This window comes from Xenopus laevis, chromosome 9_10L, assembly GCF_017654675.1.
Source record: "Xenopus laevis strain J_2021 chromosome 9_10L, Xenopus_laevis_v10.1, whole genome shotgun sequence".
Taxonomy (NCBI): Eukaryota; Metazoa; Chordata; class Amphibia; order Anura; family Pipidae; genus Xenopus; species Xenopus laevis.
In genome coordinates, this window is record NC_054387.1 from 126,549,513 (window position 1) to 126,570,615 (window position 21,103).

The window sequence follows — 21,103 nt, forward strand, 5'->3', positions numbered from 1 at the left end:
TTCCAGGTCATTCTATTGCAACATACAGTAAGACTGCTATGTCAAATTTTTAGGAAGTATTGTCTTGTACTGTATATGTACAAACCAAGATCTTCATATTTTGGAAATGGAAAACTAAAGTATTGCTGGCTTGAAAGAGGCATTTTTGTGTAACAGCAATATTTCATGATAAATACCCCCAAATATAACAACTGGAATAAATGAATCTATGCACACCACCTATATTGTGATCAGATATTTTGGATCAGGTTTTATCGGTTCTTGCCATGCAACTGCAATTTGTAGGATCCTGCAAAACCTGATTCTCCTATAGCTGGACTGCAAAGCCGCATCAGATAAAGTCAGTAGGTGCAGTTTTTTGATGCATCTACATCTGAAAGCTGAAGTATTTCAATGGTAAAACAAATGTTCAGACACAATCAGATATAATTTAGTCGGTTGAAGACGCGGCATGCAGAGTTCAGTTCTTGTCGGATGGAAAATTTTCCGTCTAGATTACACATCAGATTTTTGTATCAGTGCCATTATATGTTCACCCATGTGACTACATCCAACTCCTAGGATGCTTTTTGTCAATCCAACACCATCCTACAAAATCTCTCCTGGAGTTTAGCCCTTATGGATCCAAAATCTAAATATACAGTATGTATTGTATAGGGTCTTTACTTAATTAACTGAGAATGTGTTCAATGTACTAATACTACTCACATATACAAACTAAGCAGGCACACTACGAATGCTCAAAGTACAGAAACACAATCACTTACAGAATTTTCACACGTTGCAGGCACAAAGTACACAGACTCCATACACACACAAAGTTTGTGTTTTATTTTACCAGGGGTGTGTGACATTAAGCAGATCTGTCTATATTGTTATTTTCCACTTTTAATATAGAAGCATTTTGGCTGGACTGATATTTTGTACAGGCAACATTAGTGAAATGGAAAACCAAACAACAGTGTTGGTTCTCATTGGTCTGTCTGATCTTCCAAGTCTTCAGATTCCTCTTTTCCTGGTGTTTCTCTTTATTTATCTTTTGACTCAAACTGGGAACCTTCTCATCTTTCTTCTGATCATCAATGATTCCCATCTCCACACTCCCATGTACTTTCTCCTAGGGACACTGGCATGTCTGGATATGGGTTACTCCTCAGTCATTGTCCCAAAAATGATCTTTGATTTACTCACAGAACAAAAGGTAATTTCAGTAAGCGCTTGTATAACTCAGATATTCTTCTTCTTGTTTTTCTGTACATCAGAGGTGTCTGTGTTGGCAGTGATGTCCTGTGACAGATACATTGCCATCTGCCGTCCTCTTCACTATATGCAGATAATGCACTGGGACATTTGTGTTCAGCTTGTATCAATCATTTTGTTTATTGGTTTGGTATGTTCCGTGTTGAACATTGCTTTCTTAACGAATCTGACTTTTTGCAGCTCTAATGTTTTGCAAAGTTTCTTTTGTGATCTGCCAGAGATTCTTCAAGTCTCCTGTAGTGACACATTCATCAATGTACTGATTATGCGTCTTTCAAGTATAGTGTTTGGAGTAGGCACTTTTGGAGTTATCTTTTATCCATACATCACAATAATCAACACTGTTCTGAAAATCCAATCTAAACAGATGAGATCCAAAGCTTTCTCCACCTGCTCCTCTCATCTCACTGTAGTCTTTATATTTTACACTACTGTTTTCTTCAACTACTTTAAATCGTTTGCAAATGATCATTTCACCGAGGACAAAGTGGCTTCTGTATTTTATGCAGTGTTAACCCCCTTTTTAAACCCTCTAATTTACAGTTTGAGGAACCAGGAACTTAAATCATCCATAGGAAAAGCTTTACAAAGACTGTACATCAAAACTGGACTAAACACCCCAAAATAACTTAAAAATGGGCTTACAATGTACATGCTTCTGGGATAGGAAAAAAAGTTTGGTTTGACTGCTCTCTTGTTTTAGCTAGGGGTGATGTCTATTATCACTCATTACTAGTTGCAAGTGGAAAAAAATATACTAATAATAATCGTTATCCAATTTAGCACATATTTTATTTTAAAAAACATACACAAAACTCAAAAACTCAAAATGGCAGTGCACTTGAATGAACAGTAACACTAAAAAAAATTAAAGTGTTTTAAAGTAATGAAAATAACATGTAGGGGCAGATTCACTAACTTCGAGTGAAGGATTCGAATGAAAAAAATTCGAATTTCGAAGTATTTTTTGGGTACTTCGACCATCGAATTGGTTAAATTCGTTCGAATTCGAACGAAATCGAACGATTCGAAGTAAAAATCGTTCGACTATTCGACCATTCGATAGTCGAATTACTTTCCCTTTAAAAAAAACTTCGACCCCCTACTTCGGCAGATAAAACCTATCGAAGTCAATGTTAGCCTATGGGGAAGGTCCCCATAGGCTTGCTAAACTTTTTTTGATCGAAGGATATTCATTCGATCGTTTGATTAAAATCCTTCGAATCGTCCGATTCGAAGGATTTAATCGTTCGATCGAACGAAAAATCCTTCGATCGTTCGATCGAACGTTTAGCGCTAAATCCTTCGACTTCAATATTCGAAGTCGAAGGATTTCAATTAGAGGGTCGAATTTCGAAGTATTTTTAACTTCGAAATTCGACCCTTAGTGAATCTGCCCCGTAGTGTTTCTCTGCACTGGTAAAACTGGTGTGTTTGCTTCAGAAACACTACTATAGTTCATATAAACAAGCTGCTGTGTAGCAATGGTGGAAATTGAAAAAAGTCTATATGACACAAGTTAAATAGTGGATATCAGATAACACCATTATGTTCTACAGAGCTTATCTGCTATGTAAACTGAGCCTTATCTCGTTTGAATGGCTGCCCCCATTGCTACAAAGCAGCTTATTTATATAAACAATAGTAGTGTTTCTGAATCAAACACATCAGTTTTACCAGTGCAGGGTAACACTGCATTATATTTATATTACTTTAAAAAATAAAATTTTTTGATGTTACTGTTCCTTTAATAGCCAAGACACTTAAGACTTAATTTCTCAATGTCACCGGTATAGTTTTGTTTACTTATTGTTACTGATGAATCATGGGAATCAATGCCTGTTATTTGTAGTCCTGTTATTTGAAAGATTTTTTTTTAAAATGTAGTAGTGACTTGCATGGCTGCTTTTCAGTGCAGGATACATTCCAGACTTTGGGCCAGATTCAATTCAGCGAGAAAAGGGTTTATACCATGAAAAGTCACGAACAAGATTAAATTTGAGATGCAATTCAATAGAGAGAAAATTATCACAAAAAAATTATTTTGAAGTCTATGGGAAAAAAACTGGAACTGAATTCGAAGATGTTCTGTCCTCACTATGTGTTACCCTGGGTAGTGTGTAGCTTGACATGCAGCTAAACTCCTTCCTTCATTAACCCACTGACACAGGTTATTGAGCTTCAGATCACATGGAAGGGGTATGGTGGCCTAAGAAAGACATTTCTATAGAAAAGGCATAACCATACAAATGAATGGCAAGCTGATGCAATACAAACTATAAAACAATGCTGGGGGCATAACAGAAGAAAAGTTTTTTCTCCTCAAATTAAATCTCGTCCATGACTTTTCAGGTGATAAACTATGAAAACATTTTTTCTCACTGAATTGAATCTGTCCCTTTATCTGCAAGGAGTTTGATTATATAATTAAGTATCCCATACTATTATCAAAGTCCTACTGTATTGGAACTCCCTATTCTTGTTATATGTCTTGTATATATGTTTCTATGAACAGAAAGTGAAAATGCACTTTCTACATTATTTGAAAAAACACAAGGAAACAGTCAAAGCAGTCACATTCCCAAACAGATGTCCACCCTAGCTTCTTGCTAACACCATATTATTTTGCTTGAAACCTCTGACTTTAATTGGATCTTTCAAGATTGTGCCTGCCATATTAGAAAATGCAGGGATAGAAAGAAAAGACAATGTCCTTGAGGCAGAACAAGGGTCAGGGCTTGCAGCAAACAATCAAAGTCCTTAAGATAAGCCAAAAGTCAAGGGTGGGCAGCAGACAACACAAATCCAAAAAAAGACCAAAGGTCAAGGGCAGGCAGCAAATGTACAGAGTCAAATACCAGGCCATGGTTAAACCGGGAAATTAGATCAGTGCGAACAAGGGCAGTAGCAGGACTTATTAGACAGGAACGGGATCTCAAGAACAAGATCAACTCAACTCGAACATAAGAACAAAAGGGTTGGATTAAGCAGAATGACCAATGACCCAGCAGCAGGGAGGCAGGAGAGCTGTCTTAAACAGCCCTTTAATAAGCAACTGCCTGCAGCTATACAGGGGTTGTGGATCATGGAATTTTGACAGGGAGTCATAGATGATATTCTGCTAGGGTCAGGCTGATGCCACACTGCCTCCTGTGGCTCAAGCAGGAGGAGCAGCAGCTGGTATATAACAGGTCAATGGTTTGAACCCAAGTACTACCTGACAACAAGTGACTAAAGCCAAGTCTTTGAAAGTATTACTATCTGCAGAGGATAAAGTACATATTTAGGATGATTGATAAGGAGTTCATGAAGAACACAATTCCTTCATTTAAAGATCATTCATCTGTATTTTTAACTGGTACTCAAACAGAACCTCTGATGTCACACTTTAACCATCAAAAAATTATAATAAAAAATTTGAAATAAAACTGTATTTTGCCTAAAATGTAGGTAAGGAAATAATATATATTTTTTTGTGTAGTACTACTTTGTGGTAAAATGTAGCAGATATAACACAATCAGAAATCTGCTGGGCCATTATAAATGATCTGGGAATTGATGAAATGTGATGAGACTCAGGGGAGTTAGAAGGCTTAGATGAAAGGGTTTTTATAGCTGATGTTTGTTTCCTGATCACAGGCAAAGTCTTGATCTCAGAGGTAAGGTTCATTACGGAATACAAAAATCCTGAGAAAAGAATAACATGTCAAAGCAGGCAACACCAGAAATAAGCACATGTACTGAATCAATGAAACATGTTCAATGTAAAGCTATCAAGATGTCATGTTTTACACTGCAGTTTTCAATTGTTACCCTATTCGTCTGTATGAAAGCATAACAGTTTAGCCAACCAGCTAGTGTGTGTGCTCAATAGTATCCCTTCAGTTAGATCAGGGGTGTCCAACCCATAGCCCAGGATGGATATTAATGCAGCCCAGCTTGAACTTCTGCCAATCCAGGAAACGTCATGTTGCAATGTCACACACAGAGAGAGTAATTGTGTGCATGTGTGGATTCAATTTCACATGGAGTGTGACTTCCTAGAGCAGGAAAAGCAGTTAACAAGTGAGCATTTGGTTACTTACAAAGGCAGGTAAGCATTCTTCAGCAGCATTGGCCCGCTATGCTAGGGATTTATGCAGCGCCTACATTTGTGAGCAACTTTTTTTCAAGAATGAACACACTAAGGGGCACATTTACAAAGCTCGAGTGAAGGATTCGAATGAAAAAAACTTTGAATTTCGAAGTGTTTTTTTGGCTACTTCGACCATCGAATGGGCTACTTCGACCTTCGACTACTACTTCGACTTCGAATCGAACGATTCGAACTAAAAATCGTTCGACTATTCGACCATTCGATAATCGAAGTACTGTCTCTTTAAGAAAAACTTCGACCCCCTACTTCGGCAGCTAAAAGCTACCGAAGTCAATGTTAGCCTATGGGGAAGGTCCCCATAGGCTTGCCTGCGTTTTTTTGATCGAAGGATATTCCTTCGATTGTTGTATTAAAATCCTTCGTTCGATCGAACGAATAATCCTTCGATCGTTCGATCGTAGGATTAGCGCTAAATCGTTCGACTTCGATATTCGAAGTCGAACGATTTTAGTTCCTAGTCGAATATCGAGGGTTAATTAACCCTCGATATTCGACCCTTAGTAAATCTGCCCCTAAGAGTAAAATTAGAACCAAATTAGCTGATGAACACCTTGAGAATTGCAACTACTTCCATTGAACCAGATATCGATACATTAGTTTCTCAAACACAGGTAAAGTTTTTTTTGCACCGTGTTAGCCCGTTGTGAAAGTTATAGGGAAGAACTTTTGATATGAAACATAACAAAAGTGGTGTAAAGGTGATACCTTTATTGGCTAACTAAGGCTGTGATTATCATCTTAGTTAGCCAATAAAGGTATCACCTTTACACCACTTTTGTTATGTTTCATATCAAAAGTTCTTCCCTATAACTTTCTCAAACACAATGTCAAAAATCTCACTAGGTTTATGATACCCTCTTTGCTTTTACAATAAAATAAATCAAAAGCTAACGTTAGTGTGTATTTCAAGTGCGACCCCAGAAAATATTTCTTCTTCCGATGTGGCCCAGGGAAGCCAAAAGGTTGGACACCCCTGAGTTAGAGCATTCAAGTTTACTGTGGTTAAAAAGTGTTTTAATATTCCAGAAGCATCCTAATTCCAATATTTAGTTATACTAGTAGATTCATTCTAGTTTCCCCATGCTCTGGTTTCAAAGAATCATCAACTTCTGAAAAACGTATTCACTCGTTTTATTTATGGAAATCAGTATGGGAATATAGTGGTTGTGCAAAAGTTTCCCTGTATATAGAATTGTCTTTTTCCAATGTCTGATGGGCTTAATAACTTCATGTCAATCCTGCAGAAAGAGGTGCTTTGGTATTTTATAGGTGTAAGTTTCAGTAAGGCCCTATTTACTAACATTCAAATCTTTACACATAATTGTTAAGAGGGTTATTTATCTAAGGTCGATTTTTACAAGAACAATTTTAGTTTTAGAGGGAGAAGCTGAAGCTGGAACTAGCTCAAATCTGAAAATTCTCTAGCTAAAAACTATCACAGTCATGTAGAAGTCAATGACAGAAGTCCCTTGAACCATTTGAAGATGTTCATGGAAGGTGCTCTGATTCATTCAGGCTTTTAGGGTTTTTAGTTGTTTTTCTCACTGTAATTGTCCAAAAACCTAAAATTGTCAGAGATGTTTGTATTTGTAAGTGCATCATTCAGCATTTTTTCCATTTATATTCTTTATAATCTTATCTTTTAATAACGTTCATGGTTTTAAAGAAATGAAAGTTTAATTATGGGTTCAGAAAGCTCTAAAAGCATTAAAATTCGACCTCTAATAAATGGGCCTCCAAGGGGGGTATTTATCAAAATCTGAATTTATCTAAATATTTTCTGCTACAAACTCCGATCAAATCCGCTGGGGTTTTGTATGCTTAATTAATATAAAATTTTTTCCAAAAATTAGCTTTGCGGAGGAAAAAAAATCAGATTTTCACGATTTTTTGTAATTTTCACCCAAAAACTTTGGTGCAATGCACTTAACCCAGCGCACATCAAAAAGTCATTGGGACTTGCAACCTCAACAGGTCTGAGATGCTGGATTTTCAGATTCAGACTTTATCTAAAACTGCTATACTGATCTATGTCTTGTTCTCTTTCAGTGAACAAGACATTAGAATGGGCTTATTGTCTCATTGCTATACGTAAACTGTGAAGCACAATTGGTTTTCTATTTTTTCATGTTTCAGTGTTTTTTAATGAATCACAGCAAAGCACACACAAATATGTTCCTATATTCTCCAATAATAGCTATACTAATGAAGAGATTCATTGGGTTAACTCTGATTTCTAAGAAGTACAGGAACAGGGTAAGTATAAACCAAAATCAGAGGAAAAAAACTGAAAGATTCAATGCATTGCTTTAGAGGGTTAAGAGTTTAAGAGTTTACTTGTGCAGTTTCCCTTATATACAGTAGTTAGACTAGTTGGACACCTAAGTGGTCCTTTGATCTAACCAGGCAGCTATGTCTCCCTTCCTGGGTCCACTGTAATGTTAACTAGATTCTTGTTGCCCAGTATATGGCAGCATTTGAAAGTACACTGGCATAACCCCATGTGCTCAAGGTCTTTCCTGGGACCTCACTACTGGGAGGTTGTTACAGGCCCAGGGCTACAATTTGGTAAAAGTTTAGATAGGGTTAGCTAGTGATAGTTTTGTTATAATTGCTCTAAGAGCAAGAGGAAGGCCCAGGAAAGATAGTGACCAGCCTTCGCTCCAACAAGGAGAAATAATGGGGTTAGGATCCTGTGTGTGAACCACTAGTTTCAGTAGGTGAGTTGAGGACCAGGTAGAATTCCAAGATACAAGACCCCAGGTTGAGAATCCCAAATCACAGGAGGAGGAGAAGATGCCTGAAGAGTGTGGTAACGTATGCTTTGTCTACTTTACCTGTGGGAGGGATCTGGCACTATTGCATTTTAATTTACCCGAAAGAAGTGACTCCTGACTGAACTTATGTTGTTTTTCACAAGTTATTGCTGCAAAGAAATCCCTGAGACTGGAAGACATTCTGCCCAGAGGAGTGCACAAGGTACTGGGAGTTGGCTGGTACAAGTGGGTCTAACGTACACTACACCATTTAATATACACAGACAATTTTGTTTAACCTAAATATTTCATGATCAATACCCATGAACAAAACAACTATTGCTTTTATTTAATAAAGTGTTTTCTTGCTACAAAACTCCATCTAAATATAGAACAGCTTCCTTCTCAATGAAACAAAGGGATCAAAGAGGTTTGTTTATGGTTATATATTTGTGTGTGAAATTGATCTGGGTCCATGAGTAGCAAATTCGCCCATCACTACCCATGAGCAGTGTAACTATTCTTGTGTGGGAGATAAAAATTATGGCACTCACTCCCTATACAAATAGACTGGGCCAGATCACTTTTAAATCAAATTGCCACTTTAACATGTAGCCAAAGGTGAGAGTTTTTGGTCACTTTGGTTTTCCTAAAAACCTTATCCAGTGTATGACACACACATACACACTACATTCAATGCTCTTATAAGCACATTTACAATCTAAGCAGACACACACTGAATTCTAATAGTACAGTTGCTCACAATACATGCACATCTTTTACACCCCACATCATTTTCACACTTAATCAGTTATACATTGCATGCACAAACTAAATGTATCATTGAAATCTCACACTATAGAAATAGGAATTCTTCATTTTACATGGGGTGAGTCACATGAAATATTTATTGTTATTTTCCACTTTTAATGTATTATCATTATGCCTGGCCTTGTGATTTTTACAGGCTACATCAAAGTGAGATGGAAAACCAAACAATAGTGTATATGTTGGTTCTCAGTGGTCTATCAGATCTTCCAAGTCTTCAGCTCCCTCTGTTTCTGGTGTTTCTCCTGATCTACCTTATGACTCTGATTGGGAACCTTCTCATTCTTCTCTTGGTTATCACTGATTCTCATCTTCATACCCCCATGTACTTCTTCCTTGGAACCCTGGCATGTGTGGATATAAGTTATTCCTCAGTCACTGTCCCAAGAATGCTCTTTGATTTAATCACACAAAAAATGGAAATTTCAGTGAGAGCTTGTATAACTCAGATCTACTTTTTCTTCTTTTTCTGTACATTAGAGGTGTTTCTGTTGGCAGTGATGTCCTGTGACAGATACATTGCCATCTGCCGCCCTCTTCACTACATGCAGATAATGAACTGGAACATTTGTGTTCAGCTTGTGTCAATCATTTTAGTTTTTGGTGCATTATTTTGCATGTTACATATTATTTTTTTAACTAAACTGACATTTTGCAGAACTGGGGATTTGCAAAGTTTCTTTTGTGATCTGCCCCAGTTGCTTCAGGTCTCCTGTAGTGACACATTCATCAATGTATTGCTTATATATCTCTTGGGAACATTGTTTGGAGTTGGCCCATTCGGGGTCACCTTTTACCCATACATCATTATAATCACCGCTCTTCTTAAAATCCCATCAAAACACATGCGATCCAAAGCTTTCTCCACCTGCTCCTCTCATCTAACTGTGGTCTTTATATTTTACAGCACAATATTCTTTAACTACTTTCGCTCATATGCAAATGATCATTACACTGAGGACAAAGCAGCTTCTGTATTTTATGCAGTATTAACCCCTATTTTAAATCCTCTAATCTACAGTTTGAGGAATCAGGAACTCAAATCATCTTTAAGAAAAACTTTGCTAAGACTAAAAATACAAACTGGACAAAACAACTACAATGGTTGAAGAATAATTACTGTATTAAAAATGAGTTTATAAATTACTCCTGCGACAGATAAAGGAAACAACATTTCGGTTTAACCGTCCTACTGTTTTGTAGGGTTGATGTCTATAATCATGCAATAAAATATGCAACTAAAAGAACATAAAGCTAAATATAATCATAATATTTGTAGTTTTGGGGTAGCCTGGACTATTTAGACTTTTGCTGTATAACTAGTGATGGGCGAATTTGCGCCATTTCGAAATTCGAAAATTTGCGAATTTCATGCGAAATTCGCAAAACGGCGAAAAATTTGCAAAACGTTTTTTTGACGCCGGCAGCCGTTTTTGACACCGCCGGCAAAAATTTTTTTACGCCGGCGAACTTTTTCGGGCGAATTTTCGCAGGCGTTTCACGAATTTATTCGCTGGCGGCGAATCGTGCAAGTTCGCCATGAATTTGCACCTGCCGAATAAATTCGCCCATCACTATGTATAACCAACCACAGGATAGACTTTTAAAATCTTTTGTGCATGATGTAGATAAGAGTAACATCTTCATCAAAACATAATAATGTTACACCTATTATGCCTATTATGCCTTAAAGGGGTTTTCTCATTTAGTTCCAGATACTGTACATGCAGAACAGGACCAGGCTAATTTATAACCACTGGACATATTTGCAACTAGACAGTAACCCATAGCAATAGTGTTGGATGCCATGGGTTAAAATAATGTAAATGTCTTGCTTTGGTGCATATCTACCACTAGGTGGCTAGGGAGCACGATTCGGTTCTCATTGAAGTACAATGGGAAGGGGAGAAACAATAGCTATCTCAAATCAGTTCCAATCTGAAGTGCTAGCTCCTTCTCAACGCTCAGAATCAGGCACAATGCACTGATATGGCTGCCTTTTTGCTTTAAGCCAGGGATCCCCAACCTTTTGAAGCCGTGAGCAACATTCAGAAGTAAAAGGAGTTGGGGAGCAACACTAGCATGAAAAATGTTCTTGGGGTGCCAAATAATTGCTGTGATTGGCCATTTGGTAGCCCCTATGTGGACTGTCAACCTACATTGAGTCTCTGTTTGGCAGTCACCTGGTTTTTAAACAACAAAAACTTGCCTCCAAGCCTGGAATTCAAAAATAAGCACCTGCTTTGAGGCCACTGGGAGCAACATCCAAGGGGTTGGAGAGCAACATGTTGCTCACGAGCTACTGGTTGGGGATCACTGCTTTAAGCAATGGAAACAAATACTTCAGCACAGGTAGCTGCACACCCTCATAACTTCTGCTCCCCTCCTCAATGGCTTTAAAAGGACAAGGGTGTTTTGGGTTCACATCACAGTTGTCCTGGCACTGTCTACTAGATCAGACAGCAACTCCCACTCAGCCCAATGTGTAAACATTATAACTAGTGAGTAATGTATAGCATTCATTTGAAACGACTGAAGCAAATTGTGAATCCAAGATAAACATGCTGTGTTCCAAACAAATACACTTTAGTGTTGAAATATGGAGTGGGAAAACAGTCCCACACTACTTATAAGTACAAAATAATTTTTTTTAAAGAGGAACTATCTTGAAAGTAAAAATTTAATATAAGCTTCCTCATACTGAAATAAAAAATGTTCTAAATACAATCAATTAAACATTCTGTACTGTTTCTGAAATAATCAAGTTAGTTTTCACTATCCCTCTCTCAGCATCTGTCTCTCTTCATTCTCTCTTCATGCTGGAATTGAAAATCTGATTTTAATGATAGTTTTCAAACATATCTTTTAGGGGTTGCTCCTTTTGCCTAGAAGATGTATTAGAGCTTACCCTATTAAAATCTCCAGACATCATGTCTCTCTACATGCAGGATTTGTGCCAAAATCAGTTATATTGTTAGATTTTGTTTGTACTGGAATCAGTTATTTGAGTGAGCTCTAATACATCTGATTGGAAAGGGAACACTCCTATAATATATGTTGGATCCAACTGTCAATGAATATCTGACACCTCCTGCAAGACGAGTGAATGAAGAAAAACAGATGCCGAGAGAGGGATAGTCATTATCATCATCATTTATTTATATAGAGCTGAAAATTTTCTTCTGCATCAATTTTTTTGCCACAGTTTCGAAAAACAATTTGCAGATGGTGAAATGCAGAGTTTCGTTGTGAATTTATGGCTGCCAAAAAAATAAATTTGATCATCACTAGTTAGGGTACAACAGAGACATAAGGATTTTAGAAACAAATTTGTAATTTATGATACAGCAATGATTGTACAATTTTTTAAACTTTTCTGGATAGAATAGAAGGAAGGTCAATTAATGTCAAAGGATATGTGTGTTTTTATATCAAGTCTGATGATGAGTTTCTGATGTAGCCTGAACTCTGTATAGCCAACCACAGGGTAGGCTTTTTAAAACTTGAGTTTGATAACTTTCTCCGAAATACTCCTAAAATGGCATAGAAATGAACCATAGTCTATGGGGCAGATTTATCAAAGGTCAAGGTGAATTTTCGAAGCTATTTTTTGTGTACTTCGACAAGGGAATAATCCAAATTCGATTTGGATTTGAAAAAAAATCATAAATTCAAATTTCAAAATTTCGTATGATTCAAATTCGGCTGAATTTGGACCTATTCGATCAAAAACTGACCTATTTGACCAAAAGAAACTTCGACTTAATTTTGGTTGGTCTTTTTGAATTCAAATCTCGAAGTTTTTCAATTCGAAATTGGACCCTTGATAAATATGCCACTAGATATTAAATATAATATAATATATATCATTTAATATATAATATAATATATAAAATATAATATTAAATCATAATCAAAGTCTTACATGATTTTATTTTGTTTTGTTTTTTAATTGGGGCAGTGGTTAACATTAAAATGGGTAATAACTATAAAGCTGCATGGGGAGAGTGTACATTTAAGGGCCCATTTACTTAGTTTGAGTGAAGGAATAGAAGAAAAAAAACTTGGAATTTCGAATGTTTTTTTTGGCTACTTCAACCATTGAATTAACTACTTCGACCTTCGACTACGACTTGACTTTGAATCGAACATTTCGAACTAAAAATCGTTTGACTATTCGACCATTCGATAGTCAAAGTACTGTCTCTTTAAAAAAAAACTTTGACCCCCTAGTTCGCCACCTAAAACCTACCGAAGTCAATGTTCGCCTATGGGGAAGGTCCCCATAGGCTTTCTAAGTATTTTTTGGTCGAAGAAAAAACGTTCGATCGATGGATTAAAATCCTTCGAACTGAACGATTCGAAGGATTTAATCGTTCAATATGTATAGTACAAGTTTATGATTTCACCTCTCTACTAATATACTATATACTAAAAAAATAAATAATAATAAAAAAAAAAAAAATTGATTCAAGCAGTTGCTATATGTCAACCTGTTGCCTTTTATTTAGAAATATGTTTTCAATCAAGACAATATTTCATATAGACAATATTTCATATGAAATATTGTCTTGATTGAATACATATTTCTAAATAAAAGGCAACAGGTTGACATTTAGCAACTGCTTGAATCAATTTTAATTGCATGACTTTTTTTGAACTGACGCTCCAAAAACTCGACAACAACTCGAATTTGTCGGATTATCAGACAAAAACCATAGCAGATAACAATGTCAAGAAGCATCTTCAGGGACAGCTGCCATTGACTTATACATGACTTTGACAGGTTTGAGATGGAGTATTTTTGGATTCAGATTTTTAGCAGCTTCGGGATATAATAAATCTCTAAAAATGTTAAGCTTTTTTCCTCTAAAAATTTAGACGTTTCCCCTTTAACAACTCTGAGTCTGCTTTCGTTATACTATATGTCTACATAATTTTAAAAAAAATTATTTTCCTTTTAGTTCCAGAAAAGAAGAATTTAGAAATGTGTTTGCCTATTAAAAATAACATGGGAACTGATAAATATAATTAGACTCAAGAGATTTAAAAGGCTTAGAATGAAGGGTATTTATGGCTTCATTGATCACAGAGAGGGCCTTCAGATTAAAGGTATGTTACAGTTAGTTGATTTTTTTCTAAAATGTATCTGTTTTATAATCCATTTAAAAGCAACAACCCCAGCAAACATGTTTTGTAAGTCTAATTTTAAAAAAATGACAAACTAATCATTGGATTGGTATTTTCTTTTCTTTTTGTGCAACCACAACAATTGTATGGTGAACACTACTAAATATAACAAACAGAATAAATCAGTCTTGATGGATTTTATTTAATGATAATGCCCTTTCTTGCTAGAAGTACACCCAGACAAATGGTTGCACAGTTTGATCTGAAAAGTATCTCGTATTCAGGAAACCTTTGTTCAAAAAATATAGCAATGTAATTTCCTATTGAAATAAGCTATACTTTGTTTTTGCTTAAAAATATTTTTTTTTGGTTAAATAAAGCTTTTACCTGCTAACTGGTCTCTGGGTTTGCTAGTAATAACATGGAAAGGTGGACGTTTATGTGGGTTGGAGAAGAGGGATTCTTGTCTCCAATGTCTTGTGGGTGTCTTTTTATGTTTTTCTTGGAAAGTAAATCTATTTTGTTAGTTTCTGTTGTAATACTTTCTGTAACGTACTGTATGTATATTGATTAGAATGTGAGAATTCCTTTTTATAGGCAATACTAATGTGAAATGAAAAACCAAACCATATTTTATGAGTTTGTTCTCAGTTCAGTGTCTGATCTTCCAAGTCTTCAACTTCCTATTTTCCTGCTGTTTTTCTTGATCTACATGTTGACTCTGATTGGGAACCTTCTCATTTTCCTCTTGATTGTCAATGATTCCCATCTCCACACCCCCATGTACTTCTTCCTTGGAACCCTGGCATGTCTGGATATGAGTTTCTCCTCAGTCACTGTCCCAAGAGTTCTCTTTGATTTTCTTACAAAAAATAGAATACTTTCAGTGCAAGCTTGTATAACTCAGATTTACTTCTTTGTCTGGTTTGCTGCATCAGAGATATCTGTGCTGGCAGTGATGTCCTATGACAGATACATTGCTATATGCCTCCCTCTTCACTACATGAAGATAATGAGCTGGAAACGGTGCGCTCATCTTGTATCAGGCACTTTGATTTTTGGTGCAGTATATTCCTTAGTGCACACTCTTCTTTTAACTAAACTGAATTTTTGCAGATCAAATATTTTGCACAGTTTCCTTTGTGACCTGCCCCAGTTGCTTCAGATCTCCTGTAGTGACACATTCATCAATTTATTGATTATTTTTCTGCTTGGGATATTATTTGGAATAGTTATATTAGGTGTCACCTTTTACCCATACATCACGATAATCACCACAGTTCTCAAAATCCCTTCAATCCAAATGAGATCCAAAGCATTCTCCACCTGCTCCTCTCATCTAACTGTGGTCTTTATGTTTTATGCTACTATTTCCTTTAACTATTTTTGTTCAACTGCAACAGATCATTTCACTAAGGACAGTGGAGCCGCTATATATTATGCAGTGTTGACCCCTTTTTTAAATCCACTGATCTACAGTCTAAGGAACCAGGAACTCAAAGCATCATTAAGAAGAGCTTTAAAAAAAGTCATACTTATAGCCTATGATTAAGTGTCTTATGATATGAAACGCATACGGCTGTATCCTTATGTACCTTGAATAAACTACCAACTATTTTATAAGTCTGTCTGGAAGACTGATCCCTTGAATTGCCTGCCTTTTTCATGATAGTTAATTTTACTATGTAAGACTGTTGTCATTCACACTAATAATGTCTAAGTTTAAGGTTATGGGGAACAAAAGATTCTGATTGTTCACATCTACTGAGGAAATAGCAGTTGTAGCATACCTCAAGGTAAGAGACATTTGTGGTCAACCTAATGTAGGTTTTCTGTTTGACAAGCTATATTAGCACCAAAGCCTGAGCCAAGTTCATGAGCCAAGACATGAACTTTTTAGAGCTGTATTAGCAGTAGAAATTGCTGACTGTGGAACTAACATCACTGGAGCCTGTAAAGAGTTGCAGTTTGACACTAAGGGGCAGATGTATTGCAAATTCAATTTGAAAATTTAAAAAAAAAATTATGGATGCACCAAATCCAGGATTCAGTTTGGGATTTGGCCAGGATTCGGTAGAATCATTCTGCCCGGCTGAACTGAATAGGATTACTAATTTGTATATGCAAATTAGGGGCGGGGAAATCACGTGACTTTACAAGGAAGTAAAAAATGGTTTCCCCTTCCCACCCTTAATTTGCATATGCAAATTAGGAGTTGGATTCTATTCCGTATTCGGTCAAATCTTTTGTGAAGGATTCATGGGTTCACTGAATCCAAAATAGTGGATTCAGTGCATCCATAGTCAAAGCTCAGTTTTTTAATGTTATGTCTTACAGATATTTGAAATAGGTGATCGGGTCTGTAACCCATAAAGAGATAACAAGAAGTCTATGTGTGTGACATTGTAACATTGTGCATGTAAACTGTTTCTTATACTGATATGTAGCCTGTAGGTGGGGGAAAGTTTGTGTCTATAAAAAGGCCACAAGAGCCAGTGTTCAGTGAGCTTGATTAAAGGCCATAAGGGGTCTGAAACGTTGCAGACCAGGTTGTTTTGCCATGTAGTTCTTAATAAAGGCTTTTTAACCTATATTTGATGTTGTACACAGACATTTTCCCTAGTTAAAACTGTCAAATTCAACAAGGGAATTATTCAAACTCATTTTGAGGTTATTAAAACATTTGAAATAGATTTTTGAGATTTATCATACTCTGGCCCTTTCAGAATTAAAATTCTACTATTGGCCACCTAAAACCTACTGAATTACTGTATAAGTCAATGGGATAGGTCTAGAGATCAATTTGGTAATTGTTTGTAGCCTTCCTGACTGTAATGATAGGGATTTTTGATCAATAATGTCTCATGGTAATATTTTGATTAAACCCAGTAGCTTCTTGTATCATACTAACATTGAACCCAGCATTATATACAAAGCAGCTTTAATCTTGTATAATGAAGCTTTGTCAATGGGGAAGCTAATCAAATTGATGTCCTGATGACCTAATACTGTTTTTTTATGACTTTTGGTAATTTCTGGATGTTCTCATATGTATTGTCTAATATGTTTAGGAGTTTTGAAACCCCTATCATACTATTCTTTATTATAGGTAGGGACACGATATGCTATTAAACTACTAGTTAGCCAGATGAGATCTTTGCTTCAGATGTGCTTGCTTTGGTTGAGCGCATGGGAAGCAAGATCTGTTATTAACCAAACCATTATATGAATTATATGAGCTATTGATTAAACTACTATATGAGCTCATTGTGTATAATCACATATAAAACTGGGGGTCTCCATCCGGTCAGTTGAGATCTCACTTGTGGGGGTTTATGCGTGCAGCCACAGGACCTTTTTCAGACTGTTTGAGGGACTCACTCTGCGGGCTGTTCGGGATCTCCCAGCGTGGATTGCAGAGAGGAGAGCGCTTTGCTCTTTTACTTATTTAGTAAAGTATATCTTTTTCATTCTATGTATGTAATAAAAACCTTTGCTTATACATAGCCAGTGTGTTTCTATTACTTCCAAGAGACTCATAGAACCACAATTAAAACACTGACATGCACGTTTTTTGGCTAATTGTTTCTGGAACAGATGGAAGAAGGAATACCTTTTTTTGCAAGGACGCAAAGACTGACTCCTAATGTACAGGTAGAAGACCTTGTTCTACTAAAGGACCAACAAGCCCAGATGATTGATTAGCCAATGAGACTTATCACAAAGTTTTTATTTATGATAGTAAAGTATGTAAAATGGAAATGAGAGATGCTAAGGATGGTGCCACAAATATCTTCAATTTGTCCATCACTGACGTTATGCTGTTCTTGCCCTTTGGGGATTGAATGAAGAACCTTCAAAGGATATTGTGTTGTTTTAAATGCCTTGCATTGCATGTTTCTTTTTCTCCTTTTGTATTTCAGGTCACAGAAAAGAGTTCAAAGCAAAATCACACTACAGTTTACTTTGCATTGTCATAACTGTCTGTAACTCCCTTTTGGCCACCCCCTGTGCCATAGGGTGTACATCATCAATATCTCACCATCCACAAGTCCTGAGCCGCCTTGCTAAATAAAAGGGTACTGAGAATTTCTCTCCATGGTAGTGCCTCCACCTAGTTGGATCTGGGGATGCACCTATGGTGGCCCCACTAGGAACAAATAATTAACCACACATGCAGTTAAACAAATAGATCTTTATATACAGTAAAAATAAAGTAAAGGCAAGATTACATCACAAGCAATTTAAGCAATTTAAACCATGTCCTGGGGTACCCATGTGGCTTCCAACTCCTGGCATAGTCTCTACCCAGGACACAATCCCACATTATACTCCTTATTGACACACAGTCAGTCCCAATAGCTCTTTAAGCCAAGTAGCACTACCTGCCCCCTATACCTCTCCTGATGGACAAAGGTAGTTGCTCCCACATAGCAGGCACACAGCCAATGCTGAACACTGAAGTCATTCCATAATCATTACCTCAGGCATATCACTCACCCAGGGCTCACACAGAGCTGGTACTGGCATTCACAGCTTCTCACAGAAGTATTCAGGCAGGCTCCAACACTCATTCAGAGTGTGAGCACATCCCATCCCAGCCTAGACTAGACTCCACTAGACTCTATTTCCAGGCAGCTCCTGTCACATTCTTTCTGCTACATCCAAGCTCTAGATACTCCATGTTTGAGCTCACAAAACTTTTGATCCCCCACCTCAAGCCCTCCATGGGCCTTTCAATTCCTAAGGCCCCTACATATTGCTACAGTCCATGCACTCCTGACTGGAGTGAAACCAGTAGACTGACCCTGAGCTCATGGCTGCTCAGCTATTTGAAGAAATGGCTCAATAGTGACACCATCTGGCCAAATCTGTAATCTGCCAGGGAACATTGCACAGGGACAAAATACTCACTCCCCCTCCATTTTTGAATTTAGGCCAAACACTGCCTATAGCAGGGGATTTCCAACATGTGGGATTTTCAGACCATAGGGCAACTTAACCCTATGGATCCCTACATGTTATGTTTAATTTAACTAAAGATACCAGACACGGAGTGTGCAGCCATTGCAGTTAATAGTTTCATTATGTTTAATATGTATGTTTAATTGCTTATATTTATATGTATAGCCTTTGCCATGCTGCCATCTACTGTCCAAGATCACTTTGCAAGCTCTGTATTTCCTTTTTTGTAAAACCCTCCTATTCCCATTCCTTATGCGTGATGTCTGTTCCTCCCATCATGTTTTTGTGTTCCTGCTTCCATAAGTGAGGAGCTGCTCTAGGGGTTAGGAAGGGAAATATTCCTTTTGACCTCCAGCATTTGTCTATCCACTCCATCATTTGTACATCCACCCCATATAAAGCACATTTGTGGATTATAAAACAGCAATTAGTGTCAGAATAAGATCCTTAAACAATATTAAAAGGCTTTAATCAATGAAGTCATCAATATATTTTTTTTTAACTCTATAGATGTAAAGATTAATATATCTACCCTTCTAATGTTTAATTATAATGTAATCATAATATGTAATTTAACAACACAATTAGTTTTTGAATCTGTGATTAAGAGTGGGGTGGCTATATTCGAAGTGAAGGGGAACAAGCATCAGATTTATGAAGGTTTACAGCTTCATAAAGATAATACAAAAAGGCCACCTAACAATTTTTTTATGTCCATTGCAACCTGAAAACTGTAAAGGTATATTTAGCATCAGAAGGTTATAACTGATAGAAAAAAAGAGTTTTATGGCTGAGGTTTCTGTGCTGATTACAGAATATTTTCTAAAATTCTAACATGATTTCACTGAACATTTTTTAAAATGTAACTAAACACTTTGCTGATTGTCAGGAACAATGCTAATGATTTTGAACCTTTATCAAGAAGGAAGATGAATGTGTGAATTCATCATTGTTATTATAAATATCATCGGCAAAAATTTAAAAAAGGCTAATAAAAAATGGTTATTTTATTATTTTTTTTTAAACTGTATCTGTGGTGCAATATTCTGCAATATCCACTGATTACTTTTACTAATGGAAATATTAAAGAACAACAAAAGCAAAATTTACTGTGGAAACCTGAGTGACCTTTTCTCTAAAAATGCACCATCCTAGGTTACTTCTCCTTTCAGCATCTTTCCACCACCTTCTTCTATATTTTCAGTGTCTCTGTGCTGATCTGGATCAGCACAAGAGCAGTATAGTAAAGTTATGAAAATGAACATACTTCATATGTGCTGGCACAGGGCAGTTCAATGGATCACTGTAAAAATCTAGAAGAAGATGGCACTCTAATAAAGAACTTCCCTGGGATGATGCATTTTTGAGAAACCTGACTTTCATTGTCCTGGCTTTTCATCTTTAATGCAATAATTGGCATTAACTGTGAAAAAGATCCATAATATGATTATTTAGTTAATTTTCTTAGTATTAATTGACTTTATTTTAATTTATTTTCATGAAATGCGTTTGAAAACCAAGATCCCTTTTGTTTGACATTAATTTGGTGTTTGTACATTTACTTATGATTCTTTATGATAGATTGTTATCATATACATTGATAGAGAATAATGTTTCCATTCTGGCAAAAATGTCAGGATTTATTATTTTAAGGTGATACAATGAATATAATAATAGCATTGTGGTAGGGAAAAGTGCAAAACAATGAATTATATTACGAGATGTCATATTCTGTTCCCTAAATCCCGGACAAGTCCTAGGCTCCCAGTCACGGCTCAGCTTCTGCCTTTAGCAACCGCCTTTGGCTTCCGGAGGAGCCCTCAGCTTCTCAGATTTTGCCAGGTCTTAATATGAGAAGAGTCAAGCAAGAGTTATGGACAAGCAAAGGGGCATGATCGTTATCAAGGATTTAGGACAATACCAACGTCACAAGGAGTAGATGAGAAAGCGGAGCCAGGCAGGCCAGGGTTGATGCAGGCAGAGTTCAAGAATAGTCAGACAGGCTGGG

The 21,103-nt window shown here is 36.6% G+C and overlaps 3 protein-coding genes across 3 annotated transcripts; all 3 read left to right on the top strand.

Annotated features, from left to right (window-relative positions):
* The first annotated feature begins 943 nt into the window (after positions 1 to 943).
* LOC121397992 (olfactory receptor 146-like) lies at positions 944 to 1,888 on the top strand. The gene has a single exon (XM_041576317.1). The coding sequence runs from the start codon at positions 944 to 946 to the stop codon at positions 1,886 to 1,888; it is 945 nt and encodes a 314-aa protein (XP_041432251.1).
* A 7,267-nt stretch (positions 1,889 to 9,155) lies between these two features.
* LOC108701944 (olfactory receptor-like protein OLF4) lies at positions 9,156 to 10,109 on the top strand. Its single transcript, XM_018236954.1, has one exon. It carries the CDS (start codon positions 9,156 to 9,158, stop codon positions 10,107 to 10,109), a length of 954 nt encoding a protein of 317 aa, XP_018092443.1.
* Positions 10,110 to 14,743: 4,634 nt separating this feature from the next.
* On the top strand, positions 14,744 to 15,682 carry LOC108701945 (olfactory receptor 1G1). Its single transcript, XM_018236956.1, has one exon. The coding sequence runs from the start codon at positions 14,744 to 14,746 to the stop codon at positions 15,680 to 15,682; it is 939 nt and encodes a 312-aa protein (XP_018092445.1).
* The last annotated feature ends 5,421 nt before the right edge of the window (positions 15,683 to 21,103 follow it).